General features: G+C 52.9%; 5 protein-coding genes across 5 annotated transcripts; 3 read left to right on the top strand and 2 right to left on the bottom strand.

Annotated features, from left to right (window-relative positions):
• Positions 1-1,812: 1,812 nt before the first annotated feature.
• CTRU02_203104 (isoamyl alcohol) lies at positions 1,813-3,662 on the top strand (the record flags this gene model as incomplete). Its single annotated transcript, XM_036727183.1, has 3 exons — positions 1,813-2,084; positions 2,145-2,345; positions 2,411-3,662. 3 exons carry the CDS (start codon positions 1,813-1,815, stop codon positions 3,660-3,662), a joined length of 1,725 nt encoding a protein of 574 aa, XP_036580977.1.
• Positions 3,663-5,981: 2,319 nt separating this feature from the next.
• Positions 5,982-7,570, bottom strand: CTRU02_203105 (uncharacterized protein; the record flags this gene model as incomplete). The annotated part of the gene is made up of 5 exons (XM_036727184.1): positions 5,982-6,212; positions 6,269-6,663; positions 6,716-7,244; positions 7,303-7,330; positions 7,392-7,570. The coding sequence occupies 5 exons, from the start codon at positions 7,568-7,570 to the stop codon at positions 5,982-5,984; spliced, it is 1,362 nt and encodes a 453-aa protein (XP_036580978.1).
• A 1,301-nt stretch (positions 7,571-8,871) lies between these two features.
• Positions 8,872-9,276, bottom strand: CTRU02_203106 (uncharacterized protein; the record flags this gene model as incomplete). Its single annotated transcript, XM_036727185.1, has 4 exons — positions 8,872-8,898; positions 8,960-9,041; positions 9,095-9,126; positions 9,181-9,276. The coding sequence occupies 4 exons, from the start codon at positions 9,274-9,276 to the stop codon at positions 8,872-8,874; spliced, it is 237 nt and encodes a 78-aa protein (XP_036580979.1).
• Positions 9,277-9,598: 322 nt separating this feature from the next.
• Positions 9,599-10,184, top strand: CTRU02_203107 (prefoldin subunit; the record flags this gene model as incomplete). The annotated part of the gene is made up of 4 exons (XM_036727186.1): positions 9,599-9,616; positions 9,672-9,803; positions 9,862-9,929; positions 9,992-10,184. The coding sequence occupies 4 exons, from the start codon at positions 9,599-9,601 to the stop codon at positions 10,182-10,184; spliced, it is 411 nt and encodes a 136-aa protein (XP_036580980.1).
• Positions 10,185-11,381: 1,197 nt separating this feature from the next.
• Positions 11,382-12,860, top strand: CTRU02_203108 (Polyamine transporter 3; the record flags this gene model as incomplete). The annotated part of the gene is made up of 2 exons (XM_036727187.2): positions 11,382-11,765; positions 11,820-12,860. 2 exons carry the CDS (start codon positions 11,382-11,384, stop codon positions 12,858-12,860), a joined length of 1,425 nt encoding a protein of 474 aa, XP_036580981.2.
• Positions 12,861-14,117: the final 1,257 nt, after the last annotated feature.

Genomic DNA, 14,117 nt, shown 5'->3' on the forward strand with positions numbered 1-14,117 from the left:
GCAGCTACCGACTTCGGGACTCGGCCGAAGATACTATGTAAGAAGAAAGTCGATGCAACGCATCTGACACAGACTACGGTTGTTTTTTTTTTTTTTCTCTCTCGACCCCTCCCGCAGGGTACAAAGAAAGGGTTTAAACCCAAAGTTTGACATTATCGCCGAAGTTATATCGTTCGACGTCGCCACTCGCAAACGTTCGGTCCTCCTTTTTTCGCCCCGGGCCGGTGACATCGTGCCCTGCTAGGCTTCGGAGCAGGTTCTAGACGTTTGGGCCATTTTAGGCCATGCAACGGCGGCGCTAGTGGCCGCTATTGGATAAGAGGAAGAACTGATTTGGGAAGTGATTTTTCGATGGTGTTGGTGTGGTGGTGGTGTGGACGGGAGAGGCGGCAAATTATTTCTCGTTCTCGGCACATATTTGTTTGTGTGTTGTTGGTTTTCAAAAAAATGGTCGTCTTGGCCGGAACAGGGAACATGTCCTTCGGACTATCGAAAAATGGACACAAAAAAGAAAGGCACCAAGAATCCTTCCGTACGAAATGCACCCCACACGGCTGATGAATTGCTTCTGCGCCCAATGTCTTAGTTGACATTTGCTCTCTCCTCTCCCTGCGTCAACTCAAAATAGACATCCTAGCGACGAACTATGGCGGACACGGCGTTCAACTTTAGTACACCGTTGACACAAAATATGAATTCATTTGTGATACCCGCAAGATTAGGGCAAATACCGTCAGCCACTCCCGTCGTCAAAGTTAACATCAGTGCGAATACTACCGTCAACGTCTCGCAGTGTCAGTGTGCCAACGGCCCGTCCTAGACAAAGAGAGCCTGCTATGTATTAGCCAGTATGGGGCCTGTGCTGCAGGAACAGGAACAAAGACCAGATGGAGATGGCACTAGTGTAGATACACAGGGGTGTTCGTCAACAGGCTCTAGTAGGGGCCAAGCTGGAGGTGGCAACCGAGGCATATCCAGACGAGTCAGGGATCAGTTATCGCCAATTGTCCAGGGTAAAGCTGCAGCATTACCAACAGAGAACACGATTCCAACTGCAGTTATCATATGTCGACTTATCTAAAGCTGTCTCGTACAGCTGTTCGTCTGATGCTCATCCCCCTGACCAGCACCCCCGGCAGTTGATGAGATTCGATTTCATGCGAACCCCTGGTCAAGTCTTCCATAACCCTTCCAGAAGCCTGCCAAATCGAATGACACGTACTCCGTACGCATGTCTCATTTCGCGCTCAGAATCTAAGCCTCGATGGTTATCCAACTTTCATCCAGTTTTCCCAGTGCAAGGACGCACAAGCCCCCCCCAAGAACCTCGCGTCGATCCTGAGCAGAAAAGAGACCGAAGAAGCTCGGGCAAAGAGAATGTGGACTGTGGATAGAACTACCACTATGTTTGCCCCCCAGTCCCTGCTTCAAGGGGAAAACACTGGGTACAGCGACTCCGCAATATAACCCCGTCGACACCACACAATGCCGGGCTTGCTGCCCAAAGGGGGATACCCCCAGTACCGGCCCTGGCGCCGCGGACGAGACCTTCCAACGGTTGGCCCCCCTCCCGTTCTGCATCCCTGTTCTACGACCTCTACACAGCCCGGGCCCAGAAGATCGCAGTCTTGTGTTGCAAACCAACAACGCCGGCCTTCTTGGCCTCCCAAGCCGTGGTATCCCTCCAATATAAAGACCATCCCGCCATGGCCCTAACGATTCGTGTGGTCGTCAGGAGTCTTCCCTGCAGCAGCCCAGTCATTCCTTTTTATACACTCATTCACGGCTCTCCGCTCCTCCAGCCCTGTCAAGATGAAGTCTTCCGCCGTCATTGCAACGGCAGCCCTTGCTGCCGCGCCCTTTGCCGCCGCCGCCGCCGTCCTCCACAAGCGCGCTGATGACTCGTGTCGTTGCCTTCCCGGTGACGCCTGCTGGCCCTCTACGGACTCGTGGAACACCCTCAACACCACCGTTGACGGCAAGCTCATCGCTACCGTGCCCATCGGCTCGGTCTGCCACGACCCTAACTACGATGAGGCCGCATGCACGGCGTTGCGCGCGGCTTGGACTCTCCCTGAGACTCAGTATGTCACTACCAAGCTCTCGAGAATTGTGTCAAGTCACCACCACTAACACGACGCTAGCTTCCCCTCCTCATCTTCCGTGATGCAGAGCTACTTCGCCAACCAGTCCTGCGATCCCTTCACCGACCGCACTACCCCCTGCCTGCTCGGCAACTACGTCAACTACGCCGTCGAGGTGACCTCCGCCCAGGACGTCGTCGAGACCGTCAACTTTGCGCGGGAGAACAACATCCGTTTCCTGGTTCGCAACACGGGCCATGAGTAAGCTTATTCCCAAACTCCATTTGCGTCCACAAATCCCCCGCTAATTTTACTCCCTTCTCCAGCCATCTTGGTCGATCAACCGGTGCCGGTGCTCTCGCCGCCTGGACCCACAAGCTCAAGGACATTACCGTGACCAGCTGGTCCGACGACCTCTGGAACGGTCCCGCCATCAAACTCGGCGCCGGTGTTCTTGGTTACGAGATTACCGAGGCCAGTAAGTCCGCCGGTCTCGTCGTTGTCGGCGGCGAGTGCCCCACTGTCGGCCCCGCCGGTGGCTACATCCAGGGCGGTGGTCACTCCGCGCTCACCACCAACTTCGGCATGGCCGCCGATCAGGCGCTCGAGTTCGAGGTCGTCACTGCCGACGGCAAGATCGTCACCGCCTCCCGCAAGGAGAACGCAGACCTCTTCTGGGCCCTCAGCGGTGGTGGCCCCGGTACCTTTGGCGTCGTCACGTCCGTCACCGTCCGCGCTTACCCTGATGCCAACGTCGGCGGTGTTGGTCTGCAGACCGCCGCGGCTTACACTACCCAAGAGAAGTGGTGGCAGATGCTCGACTCCTTCCACTCTCTCCTTCCCGGCATGACCGACAAGGGCGCCATGGTCGTCTTCCTCTACAGCAGCTCCATCTTCGCCATCAACCCCCTGACGGCCTACAACAAGACCTCCGTCGAGGCCAAGGCCATCCTCCAGCCCTTCCTCGACGTCCTTGCCGACCTCGGTATCCCCTACTCCTCCTCCGCCACCGACTACAGCTACCGCGACCACTACAACAAGTGGATGGGCCCTCTCCCCTACGGCCACGTCGCTGTCGAGTCCTACAACTTTGGCTCTCGTCTGGTGCCTCGCTCCGTCCTCTCTGACACCACCGCCCGCGCCGGCTACGTCGATGCGATCCGCTACGGCGCCGACAAGTACGGCGTGCTCTCCGCCGGTGTCGCCCTCAACGCGAGCGCCCCCGCTGGCGTCGACAACGCTGTCAACCCTCACTGGCGCAACGCCGCCATCCACGTTCAGTACTCCACCGCCTGGAGCAACGACCCCGCCAACTGGAACCAGATGGTCTCTGACCAGAAGCGCATGACGGAGGACATCATGCCGCCCATCGAGGCCGCCACCCCCGGCAGCGGCAACTACGTCAACGAGGCCGACTTCAACATGGAGAACTGGAAGGAGGCCTTCTTCGGCGGCAACTACGACCGTCTCTTGGAAATCAAGAAGAAGTGGGATTCCACTGGCGTCTTTTACGCGCTTAAGACGGTCGGTAGCGACGCGTGGAACGTTGCGGCCGACGGCAGAATGTGCCGCGCATAATGATTATGGGGGTATCTTGGGAGGCGTATCTGGTTGCAGCATATATACATATAATTTAATCATGACAAGGGACACGGCGCAATGTGCTCTGTCTCTCTCACTCGTTCAAAATCATTCGTTCCTGCGTACGTTTTGTGATTTGGTAATCGTGAAAGTCGGCTGATAGCCTAAAGTAAGCAAGCCTCTCTCTCGTCTTCATCGAGACGGCTATCTCCATGCGGAATTCCATTTCAAATCAGACTTCATGATCTGATCCTAAACCCATTGCCAATTTAGCTAAACGTCATTTCGTATTAACAACCCCCCCAGCAGCATGTCCCATCCCGCCCATTTGCCAAGTAGGTTCGCTCACTCATCACGATCTGCGGCGTTAACCAACATCCGCATGATCTGGACCCGACTTTACAAGTCGCCGATGACTAAGACCGCCCCCAAAAATACACGCCCTCCTTGTAGGATCAGCACCGGGGGGGAAACCCCCAATTGCCGCCATCTACAGTGAGGCTGATTCCCTCCCCCCAATGCTTACGATGTGGGTGGCAGGCCTCGCCGGCCCGTCACGTGGGCTGACGGCCGCCACCACTGGTCTTAGCCAGCCTCCACAGCCCTCTAGCCAGTTAGTTAGTTCTTCCACCAACAACACCACTTTTCCCATTCTGAGCGTTCTGTGCTGGTTTCGCCCACATACGATGTGTGGATTCGCCGATTTGCCTGCGTAAACGTGAGTGAGTGTGCCGTCCCCACAAGTCAGACGAACACTTGGTGTAACGAAGCAAGTTTTCCCCCCCGCCCAATCCAAAGCCTTGTCACACAGCCCAGGGCTTCCGTAAGCCGCCCGCCAAGAAAGTGAGGGGGGAAGGACCAGTCAGCACAACAGAAACAAAAACCACCTTGGCGAGGACTGCCGTGATTGTTTGCCCTGTATAACCCCCATCCCCAAGGTGAGAATGTCGGTATGCTTAACAGAATCTCGGCCTCCACTCTCGTCGCCTGGACCAAAGGCGGCTGACGAAAAATGGCGGAGAGGGGCAAATGTAATACACGTTCTAGGTTGCGGCGGATTCGGCAGGGGGAAAAAGCTGAGTTTGATAGCCCTCCCGTAGTCTAAAAAGGATCTACTTATACGACTTTTGATCACGAATAGAAGATTGCAACCCAGTCGGCTTGAACACATCTCACCCATCCCCGTACGTGTCACCATGAGTAACTGCACCTCGACTCAGACCTTCTTCGGCCACTTCACCAGGCGTCTATGCACCCGGTGCATGGAGCCGTTTACGTCCCAGCATACCTGCTTTCAAGCTCAGAACCTCTTATCCAGAAGCAAATTGATGAAGCGTCTCTCTTGAATGGCTGGGTGAGTGTGTTTTCATGCCAATGTTGGTATTCAACTTGAGTCTTACACGTCGAGACTGCTGACACTGAGGAGAATCCAGCATTTCAATAGACAGGCGTTAACAGTCTTGTAAAGACCAATTACAGGGGCCTTTTATCAAAGTTGCACAAATTTATACGACACTCTCCGCAGGGTCTTGCACAACACAACTCTCTCGAATATAAAACATTTAAATGAATCATCTTACAATCTAATTCAAAGTCGCTGGCTGAAGCAAGCATTGGGGGACATGGTATTGACGTGTGAGTGCCTTGCCCTTGCATGGTTTCAGAGCTGACTTCTTGAAAGAAATAAGATATAGATGTATCACTTGCTTTGAGAATATACATCTGACATATTTTGGTTGTGAAATGGTTTCGGCCTAATAACCTTAGAGAGGCTCCTGGTAAAATGCAAGCCAGTCATGGAATAGGCGACAACATGTGTAGCCGCCCCCACAAGGTCAGACACCAGACCACAGCATCATAAGGCCATCCTAGTTTCTTTATTTTTTCCAAGTCTCTCGTTTCTGTAATACAGACCATCTGTCCTTTGGTTACCCACAGATCACTCAAATGTACACATCCAAATTCTTGGGTATTATCATCTCATTCCTGGTTGTTTTTTTGTATGCCGGCCCAAAGTCATGCTATGTATTGTACAAGCGTAAGCCACGCCACCCGACACCGCCAGCCATGCCAACCGCCCATAAACCACAAACCCAGAATAGGGAAACCGAATGCGTTAATCGTCCATTATCAACATTCCCCACCCATACCAAAAGGCCTTGACACCTATCAAAGCGCTTGCAGTAAATCACGTTGCGTAGGGCGTCGCCATGCTCCAGTCATATAATTTCGTCGGGAGACACGTGACGACGCGTAGGGATGGGGCGTACTCAACGACCGTCGAGATGCCCGAAAACGCCGTCGAACAGAGCGCCTCTACGACTCTTCAGTCCGGCGAGGTCCTCGCATTGAGACGGAGCCGCCACGCTGACCGCCGCGGCCACGACCACCACGGCCCTCGCCACGGTAGCCACCACGTCCACGCCACTCGCCACGGCCGCGGCCACGATGACCGGAACCGCCCTCACGATCACCGCGTCCGCGGTTGCGTCCCTGCACCTGGTGGAAGCCATCATTGGGATCAGCCGCGGGAGCTGCAGCAGGAGCCTGTATAATGTCAGTCAAACATGTCATGATGTGGGTGTAGATGAAAAATCACGAACCTCGGCCTGGGTCTCGTGGTGCTCAGGCTGGTCGTCAGCCCAGGACTGGGTGTTGGAGGCAGCGGCAGGGGTGGCCTCGACGCCAGTCTCAGTCTCGGCAGGATCGCGAGGGACAGAAACCCACTCCTGGGATTCAGACAAGTTGTTATCGTTCTGGTCCCACTTCTCGCCAGCAGCGTTGCCGGAGCCGCTAGTGATGTTGGCGTTGGCAGGGCTCTCAGTGTTGTGCTCGGCGTGGCCGTTGATCAGGGCGACGCCCTCGCCAGCCTCGATCTCGTTCACGGTAGCGTTGGCGACGGTGGGATCGGTAGCAGGCTCGACAGCTCCAGCCTCGGCAGCAACACCCTCCTCGTAAGGCGCTTTGTATGCCTGAGAGGCAGCCTTGACCTGGGCAACTTGGAAAGGTCAGTAGGAATAGCAATTCGGGGTTAACGGGCCGTAACTTACAAGTCGTCTCGAGCTGCTCGCCACTGACACCATACGTCTTATCGTTGGTGCCGTCGATGAGCTTCAGCATGGCAGCGACAGCGCTCTCGTCACCTGCGTAGATAGCAAGCAGGGTTCCTTCGAGAGCAAGGTTCTCGTCGACACTCTGGTCAGCTTCCTCAGATCGGCGAGCGGCGGCAAGCCGGAGGAATTGCGACAGGATCAGGAGCTTGCTAGTAAGAGACTGGTTGGAGTCACCCTCCAACTTCGCCTTCACCTCGGCAACAGCGTCAGCCTTCTCCTTCTCCAGCTTCTCAGCGAAGGCCTTCTCCAGCTCTGCCTTCTCAGTTGCAGCGCGGGTACGGTATTCTTGGTCAATCTTCTTGTACTGAGCAAGCTGCTCCTCGTATTGTTGAACCTGAGCTTGAAGAGCAGGCTTCTTCTGGTATTGGGCCTTCTGGTCGGCATTGATGATGCGGGAGGCAACGAGCTGGTCGAGGGTCTTGCCAGGGTTCTCGGCAATCAAATTATCGATCTTAGAGGCGTTGGTCTATTTGACAACATGTCAGCGGAGAAAGCTAAGCGCAGAGAGGGGTAGGAGCACGTACAAGCTTCTTGTTGGTGTTGCGGATGTTCCTATAGAAATCGGTTAGCAAATAAAACATCTCAGAGGCATCAATTGATAGTCGGTTCGTACTTCTGAAGCTCCCGAACGTAGGGGCTCTCGCCGGACTCATCAGAACCATCAGCCTTCTCAGGAGCGGGAGAGGCGGTGGGAGCAGGAGAATCGGTACGCTCAGCAGCCTTGGCCTTCTTCTTCTTGGCCGACTTGGATTCGGATTGAACCGCGGGGTTCTGAACGGGGGAGGCGGCCATGTTGAAGCTGGGGATGGCAGTCAACAACACGGTCGTGGTCGCGTGAGCTTTGTATGATTTTTTCCGGGTGACGTGGTGGCCAGCTACAACAGCAGGCGCACAGGTAACAGGAGTAAACAAATTGTTTGTTTGCTTAGGATACGTAATCGAAGGAAGACCCCAAGATCAGAAGAGATGATTAGGATAACGCGGTTGTGAAGAGGAGTGATAAGGTAAGGTAAGGTAAAGTTAGGTGAAGCTGTTGTATGTGCAGAATTAAGGTCGGGGACAAGTTTTGGAGGATCGCAAAGATGATGCAGTGGAGGGCGGAGGCTTAGGCAATGAGGCCAGTCAATTCACTGCTCAGGCCGTCCCTTCTGGGTGAGGTGAAGTGGATTCCAGGAGCCAACAGCACCCCTGTCCGGCGTCCGGCTGCTGGCTACTTCCCTTCAGTTTCCCTAACACCCCCCTGCATCCACTGTTTCTCCTCCGTCAAGGTTCTAGAACTGGCAAGAAGAAAAGGTACATTCGCAGGTACACGTCACCCCAAAGGCAACCTCTATGACATGGTAACAAATAGCACGTAGGGAGTACTGAATTGAAGAAGGTTCCCATCTCCTTCGAATCAATGCGGTTACTTGCGATTTTTGGACAAATTTATTTAGGCATCACTGAGACCATATTTGGATGACGTACGAGACAGGGCATATCAGCCTTGTGCTAACCGATGCCCCAAAGTACATCCGCGCTAATCCCCCGCATTAATCTGCGTCTGCCGCTCTTTCAGTGGCTGGGAATGCTTGCTGGAGTGTTTGCTGACCTACAAAAACGCAACTTCCAATCATTGCATCAATAAGTGGTCTGATTCGTAGCCACCAGACAATGCAACCGTCCAAAATTGGTGAGTCCGACCCGTCTGTTCAGACGAACATACCACTCCACAGTTGTCATCTTGTGATTGGGAATTTCCCAGCAAGTACGGTGTTCCCAGGCGAGAGGCAAACCGTTGAGTTTGGCTTGCGCCTAACTCTAGCAAAGGATGCTTTCCCCCGCATTAGCCCACGATATCTGATCCATCGTCCCTAGACCCAGCCCGACCTGCGTCTTGTGCATCACCTCTACAAGGGCCATGGTTGCCGCCCTTTATGATTCGGCAGCCGAGGAGTATGCGCGCGTACGCAAACTTGCTTACCAAAACAAGCTGCTCTGCTGACACATACGTATACCCTTTGTGGTGTTAGGATCGCTAAGGCTCGGCGTTCGCTATGTGTGCCCTGGTGAGGGTCGGATTCAATATCTCGCAGACTGGTAGGCTCGGTGATTCAACCCTTAAACTTGGTCAAGGTATCCTTAGGACATGGTCAGCGCTCAAGTTCCATGTGCAAGATGTGTAATGGCATAAAAACATACCGAGGTGACCTTCTTCACGCTCCTAGCAGTGATACCCCTCTCACCGGATTTCTTGGACTCAATGGCTGCCTCTTTAATGAGGCTGGGTAAATGTAAGCGTCGTAGATTATTTTATCAGTTGAATTATTGACTTACGTCTGCATGAAAAGAACATAATCTAGGTAGATCTGTTGAGATGTCAGCGGCGCGTCACCGACGCGTCGGAAGTGGAATCAACGGACCATGACATCAACATTCTTGCTGAGATTGCAGTTTGAATGGGCTTTAACAATCTTTTTGACCGTCCCGCGCGGGTATGCTTTCTGACCAGGCGCCATATCGACGATGTCGGTACAAGAGCGTCGTGGTATCTGTTGATTGAGGAGGTTGATATAAGATGGCTGAGCGTGCGATAGCTGCTCGGTGTGACGTTCCGGGTAGGGGAGCTGATTTGTTTTGTTTAGAGGCGGCAGTTCCCGAGGTGAACACACCTTGCGCTGACTTCTTCTTGGGACAGTGCATGACCCCTCCGCACTGTGTGTCAATACTGTGACCCTCCTTCCGAGCTTTTTGGGAAGCTCCTGCCTCAGTCGCCAATCGCCAGCAGCATCGACGACAACCTTCCAATCACCGCTACGAGCTGCAAAACAAATCTTCAAAATGTTATCGAGGCGCATGGTACGTACTTCGAAATTATTTATTTGTGAACCTGCTCTAACATTGCTTCTTGCAGCTCAGCAAGGCCGATGAGGAGGCTATGGGCGACGAGGTTGAGGTTCGGAGGGAGGACCAGGACAAGATCAACAGATTCAGCCGTCTGCACTCGCACGAACTTGGTATCGAAGATGAACTCAAGAACAAGAACGTCAGTTTAGCCTTGTATTCAAACAACCAAACTCAGCTAACGTTGTGGCGACACATAGAAAGAGAAGGAGGAACTCGACGACCTTAGCACAGAGCTGGAGCTAGCTGACGAGGACGAGACCGTACCGTACGCACACGAACCCATCCAAGACATGTTTTAACGACAGCACAAACTGACCTGGACGATAGATACAAGATTGGCGACGCCTATTTCCATGTTCCGCAACCGCAAGCCCTAGAGATGCTTGAGAAGGCTTCATCCAAAATAGATCAGGAGGTCGAGGGGTTGGAATCCAAGTTGGAGACGATCAAGGAAGAGATGACCCAACTCAAGGTCGAGCTGTACGCCAGATTTGGAAAGAGCATCAACCTTGAGACATGAATCAATCACGATTGGACGACCAGAGCCGCGACTAGTCGATCAGACATGACACACCACAACATAGGCAACCATCAACGCTGAAATGAAATTCCAGCCGACGTCAGGTACTCGATAAATCATTCATCGCTAGAGGGCTAGATATGTCGCAGTTGCTCTCTTGGAGAAACTTGCGTCTCCTGAAGGCTGGGTGTAGGCTCCTCAAGGGTCATCAGCAAGCAAGGCTCTACCAAGGTGCATGTTTTTAGCGCTAATTCTGAGTCTGTGACGGTATCGGCATTAGCTGGGCGATTGCAAATCGAAGCGACACAATGGCGCTATCTGAAGAGCCGAGTGACCACCCTTTCATGGAGGGGTAGGCCCGGGCATACGCCGGAAAAGAACTACCCCGACGGCCCAGATAGGCGGCATCGATGTCCAAGTGGGTCGCGGTTCGGCTCCGATGCGGTTAATGACCCAATGACTAGTCATACCTTTCACGCCCATCTCGTGCTTCCCCTCCGTCAGCGATGACGGGGATAAGACTTCAATTTTTCCTTATTACCCCTGGGCCAGTCATGATTCGTCCTGAGTTCCTATAATGTCAAAAAGAGGGTGGAAACAAAGACTAAACGGTCTCAGACTAGGGTGATCATCCACATGCAGCATGCAGACAACCGATCATCGGGCCTCTCGTCGGTTTAGGGCATTATTAATCCATACACGTACTATAATGGCTCTTGCCCTCCCCCAGTATGTCCTGGAATGTGAAAGCCCCAACATTTAACCAGAGTGACTGCCAAGAGGTTGTGCTTTTGTAAACGGTTCGCGATGCCTCACACCGACGAACTCAGGGAAGACATAGAAAGCACACTTTCGCCTCTTCAACGTGAGACTTAGTAAACTATAAGTTGCAAGTAACCTAGTTATCTAACATGGTCTAGGCAACCGGTCCTCCTTGGCAGATGCCGTGAAGAAGATAGACGAAGATGACGCGCGTAATCGATATGAGTCTCGCGGCGAAGAGCAGGGCCTACATGACGAAAAGCACACCAGCCCAAGTTCATCAGGCGAAGAGGATGAGAAGACAATAGTATCATGGGAAGATGGTGACCCGGAAAACCCGTACAACTGGTCAAATGTAAGGAGCACATGCCTCCCAACCTTTTGCAAAGACTAACAAGTTCTCAGACTAAGAAATTTCTCATTCTCTGCCTGACCATGATGCAGGTCATCAACAGCACATTAGGCTCTGCCCTGCCCTCAAATGCCATCCCTTTCATCACCTCGGAATGGGGTATTACGAGTCCGCAGCAACAGGTCCTTCCGATCTCCGTTTACCTGATCGGCTATGTTTTCGGTCCAGTCGTCTGGGGTCCTCTCAGCGAGCACCTGGGCCGACGCGTTTTGACGATTGTCACATTTATCATGTTCACAATCTGGACTATGGCCTGCGCCCTAGCCCCCAACTGGCCCTCTCTTCTATTCTTTCGACTCTTCACCGGTATCTTTGCCAGCTCCCCCATCGCCATTGTGACGGGCATCCTCGCCGACATCTACGGCAACCCCGAAACCCGGGGACGTGCAATGACGGCGTTCATGGTCGTGAGTCGCCCTCTACCCCCTCTCCAAAACCCCTCCTCTCTAAACCAACCACAGATGACCACTTTCGGACCCCTCTTCGCACCAATTGTTTCGGGTTTCTGCTCCCCAACGATAGGCTGGCGCTGGACCTTCTGGATCGCCCTAATGTACGCCGGCCTAACCCTCCTCCCAGTCGCTCTTCTTCCCGAGACCTACGCACCCATCCTCCTCACCCGACGTGCACGCAAAATACGCAAATCGGACCCTTCTCTCGCTTCGACCGTCGTTGCACCCCGCGAGTTGGAAAGCACAGATTTCAAACAGCTCGCAACGGTCGTCCTCACACGTCCCGTACGCATGCTGCTCTTTGAACCCATTGTCAGCTGCTCTTGTGCCTACCTGGCACTCGTCTACACCATCTTCTACATGTCCTTTCAGGCCTTTCCCATAATCTTCCAGAAGCTCTACGGTCTTTCTCCGGGTGTGGCTGGGTTGGCGTATCTACCGATAGGCGGCGGCGCACTCCTCGCCGTTCCCGTCTTCCTGTTCTGGGAACGAAGGCACCTACAGGCGCTGCGGAACGGCTCGTCCTGGGCCAAGCAGGAAGAGTACCGGCGCCTGCCGCTCTCCTGCATCGGTGGTCCCCTGTTTTTCGTCTCTCTGTTCTGGCTGGGCTGGTCCTCGAGGGAGGGGGTGAGCTTCGTCGCCCCCATGCTTGCGGGGATACCTTTTGGTGCGGGCTTCATGCTTATATTCATCGCGCTGCTAAACTACCTCACGGATGCCTATGAGATATTTGCCGCGTCCGCCAACGCCGCTGCTTCGACCAGCCGGTCTCTTCTGGCGGTTGTGCTGCCTCTGGCGACGACGCCAATGTTCAATAGGCTCGGCATTGCGGGGGCATGTAGTCTGCTTGGCGGCCTCAGCGCCATCATGTGCGTTATCCCCTTCATCTTTATCTGGAAAGGCGAGCAGATTCGAGCCAACTCGAAGTTCTGTATTGCGCTGAGAGAGAGGAAGGCGGACATGGAGAAGAGGGTTGAGGAGCAACGACGAAGGGAGGAGGCGCGGGCCCAGCAGCGAGAGGAGAGGAGGTTAAGGAAGGAAGAGGTGTAAAAAGGTATTTACAGAGCGCATCAGGCACGTCATTACATTTGGGGTCAAAGGTACCGCTGACATTGCAGGGCATGGGGCACCAGTTCATGATGGCGTCTCAAGGGAACTCATGGCTTATGACTGGTTGCAACCAGCAGCTCATTACCGGTATCAAAAACCCCTGGCAGGCCGTCAAATTTGCAATACTTGGCTAAGTAGCGCAGATGCCAAAGACAACCAAATTCATAATGACAGAGTAAGATCAAAGCATTTAACGACTATCATCATGAGGACAGGCATATCAATATATCAAAACGCAGATTGAAAACAGAAAAATGAACTCTATAGCATTCAGCACAAACGGAAAGAAACATGAGAATATTATTGTTAAAAATATCAAGCTATCTAAGTGGTCAAACGTTTCTTCTCCAACTCACCCTCCTTTTTTGAAACTGATTGTACCGTAAAGTTGTATCTTCGTCGCAAAAGTCGTGGAAGCACAGACCGCCAGTTCCCCCCTTTGAAACGAGTTGGGAAAGAACAAGAGTAAAGACAAGCTCAAGACAACCAGGGGACACTCATGTCTCAGAGCCCAATCAAGACAACCCTCAAGCATGCCCAAGTCTCACAAAACCTCCGAATCACACGCAAAACATACCCATCGAATTTACTTACACACACATCACTTCAAGCGCGTTGTAACAGCCAAGATTTGGACTTTCAACCGATCGTCTCATTCATGAAAAAAGATAAGGGGGGTGGGGGTGGGAGGGAAGAGAGCAAAATTCACCAAACCTCATCCCCATTGATAGAAAAAAACAAGAGTATATACAAAAGAACTGAAATTTTCTGGATTTTCTTTCTTTCTTGCAACTCAAACATCCTGTTTCATCTCTTTACTAGAGAAAAAGGGAACAAGATATGCCGCAGAGCATCACCTCTCCATAGGTGCTCCCAAACGACTCGCTACATGAACGCGCGCACCCAAGAAAATGCATGTTTCCCTCCCAGAGTTCGGAGACTTTTTGTAGCAACAAAAAAGTCATGCTGAAAACCCCAAAAACATAAAAGACGATGCTTTGATATGACCCGAAAAAAAACAACCTCAGAAGCAAGACTCACCACGTCGAGTGGTCCTCTCTTTTTTTCCGCCTCTAAAAAGATAAAACAACGCAACAACGCAGAAAGGGGCAGGACTGAAAACCAAAGAGCCGATTTTCCTCCTTTTCCCCTGTCATCCGTTTTGTTTTGTACAGTGACTTTCGCTTTATTTTCACC

Source organism: Colletotrichum truncatum (genome assembly GCF_014235925.2).
Source record: "Colletotrichum truncatum strain CMES1059 chromosome Unknown Contig_0002, whole genome shotgun sequence".
NCBI lineage: Eukaryota > Fungi > Ascomycota > Sordariomycetes > Glomerellales > Glomerellaceae > Colletotrichum > Colletotrichum truncatum.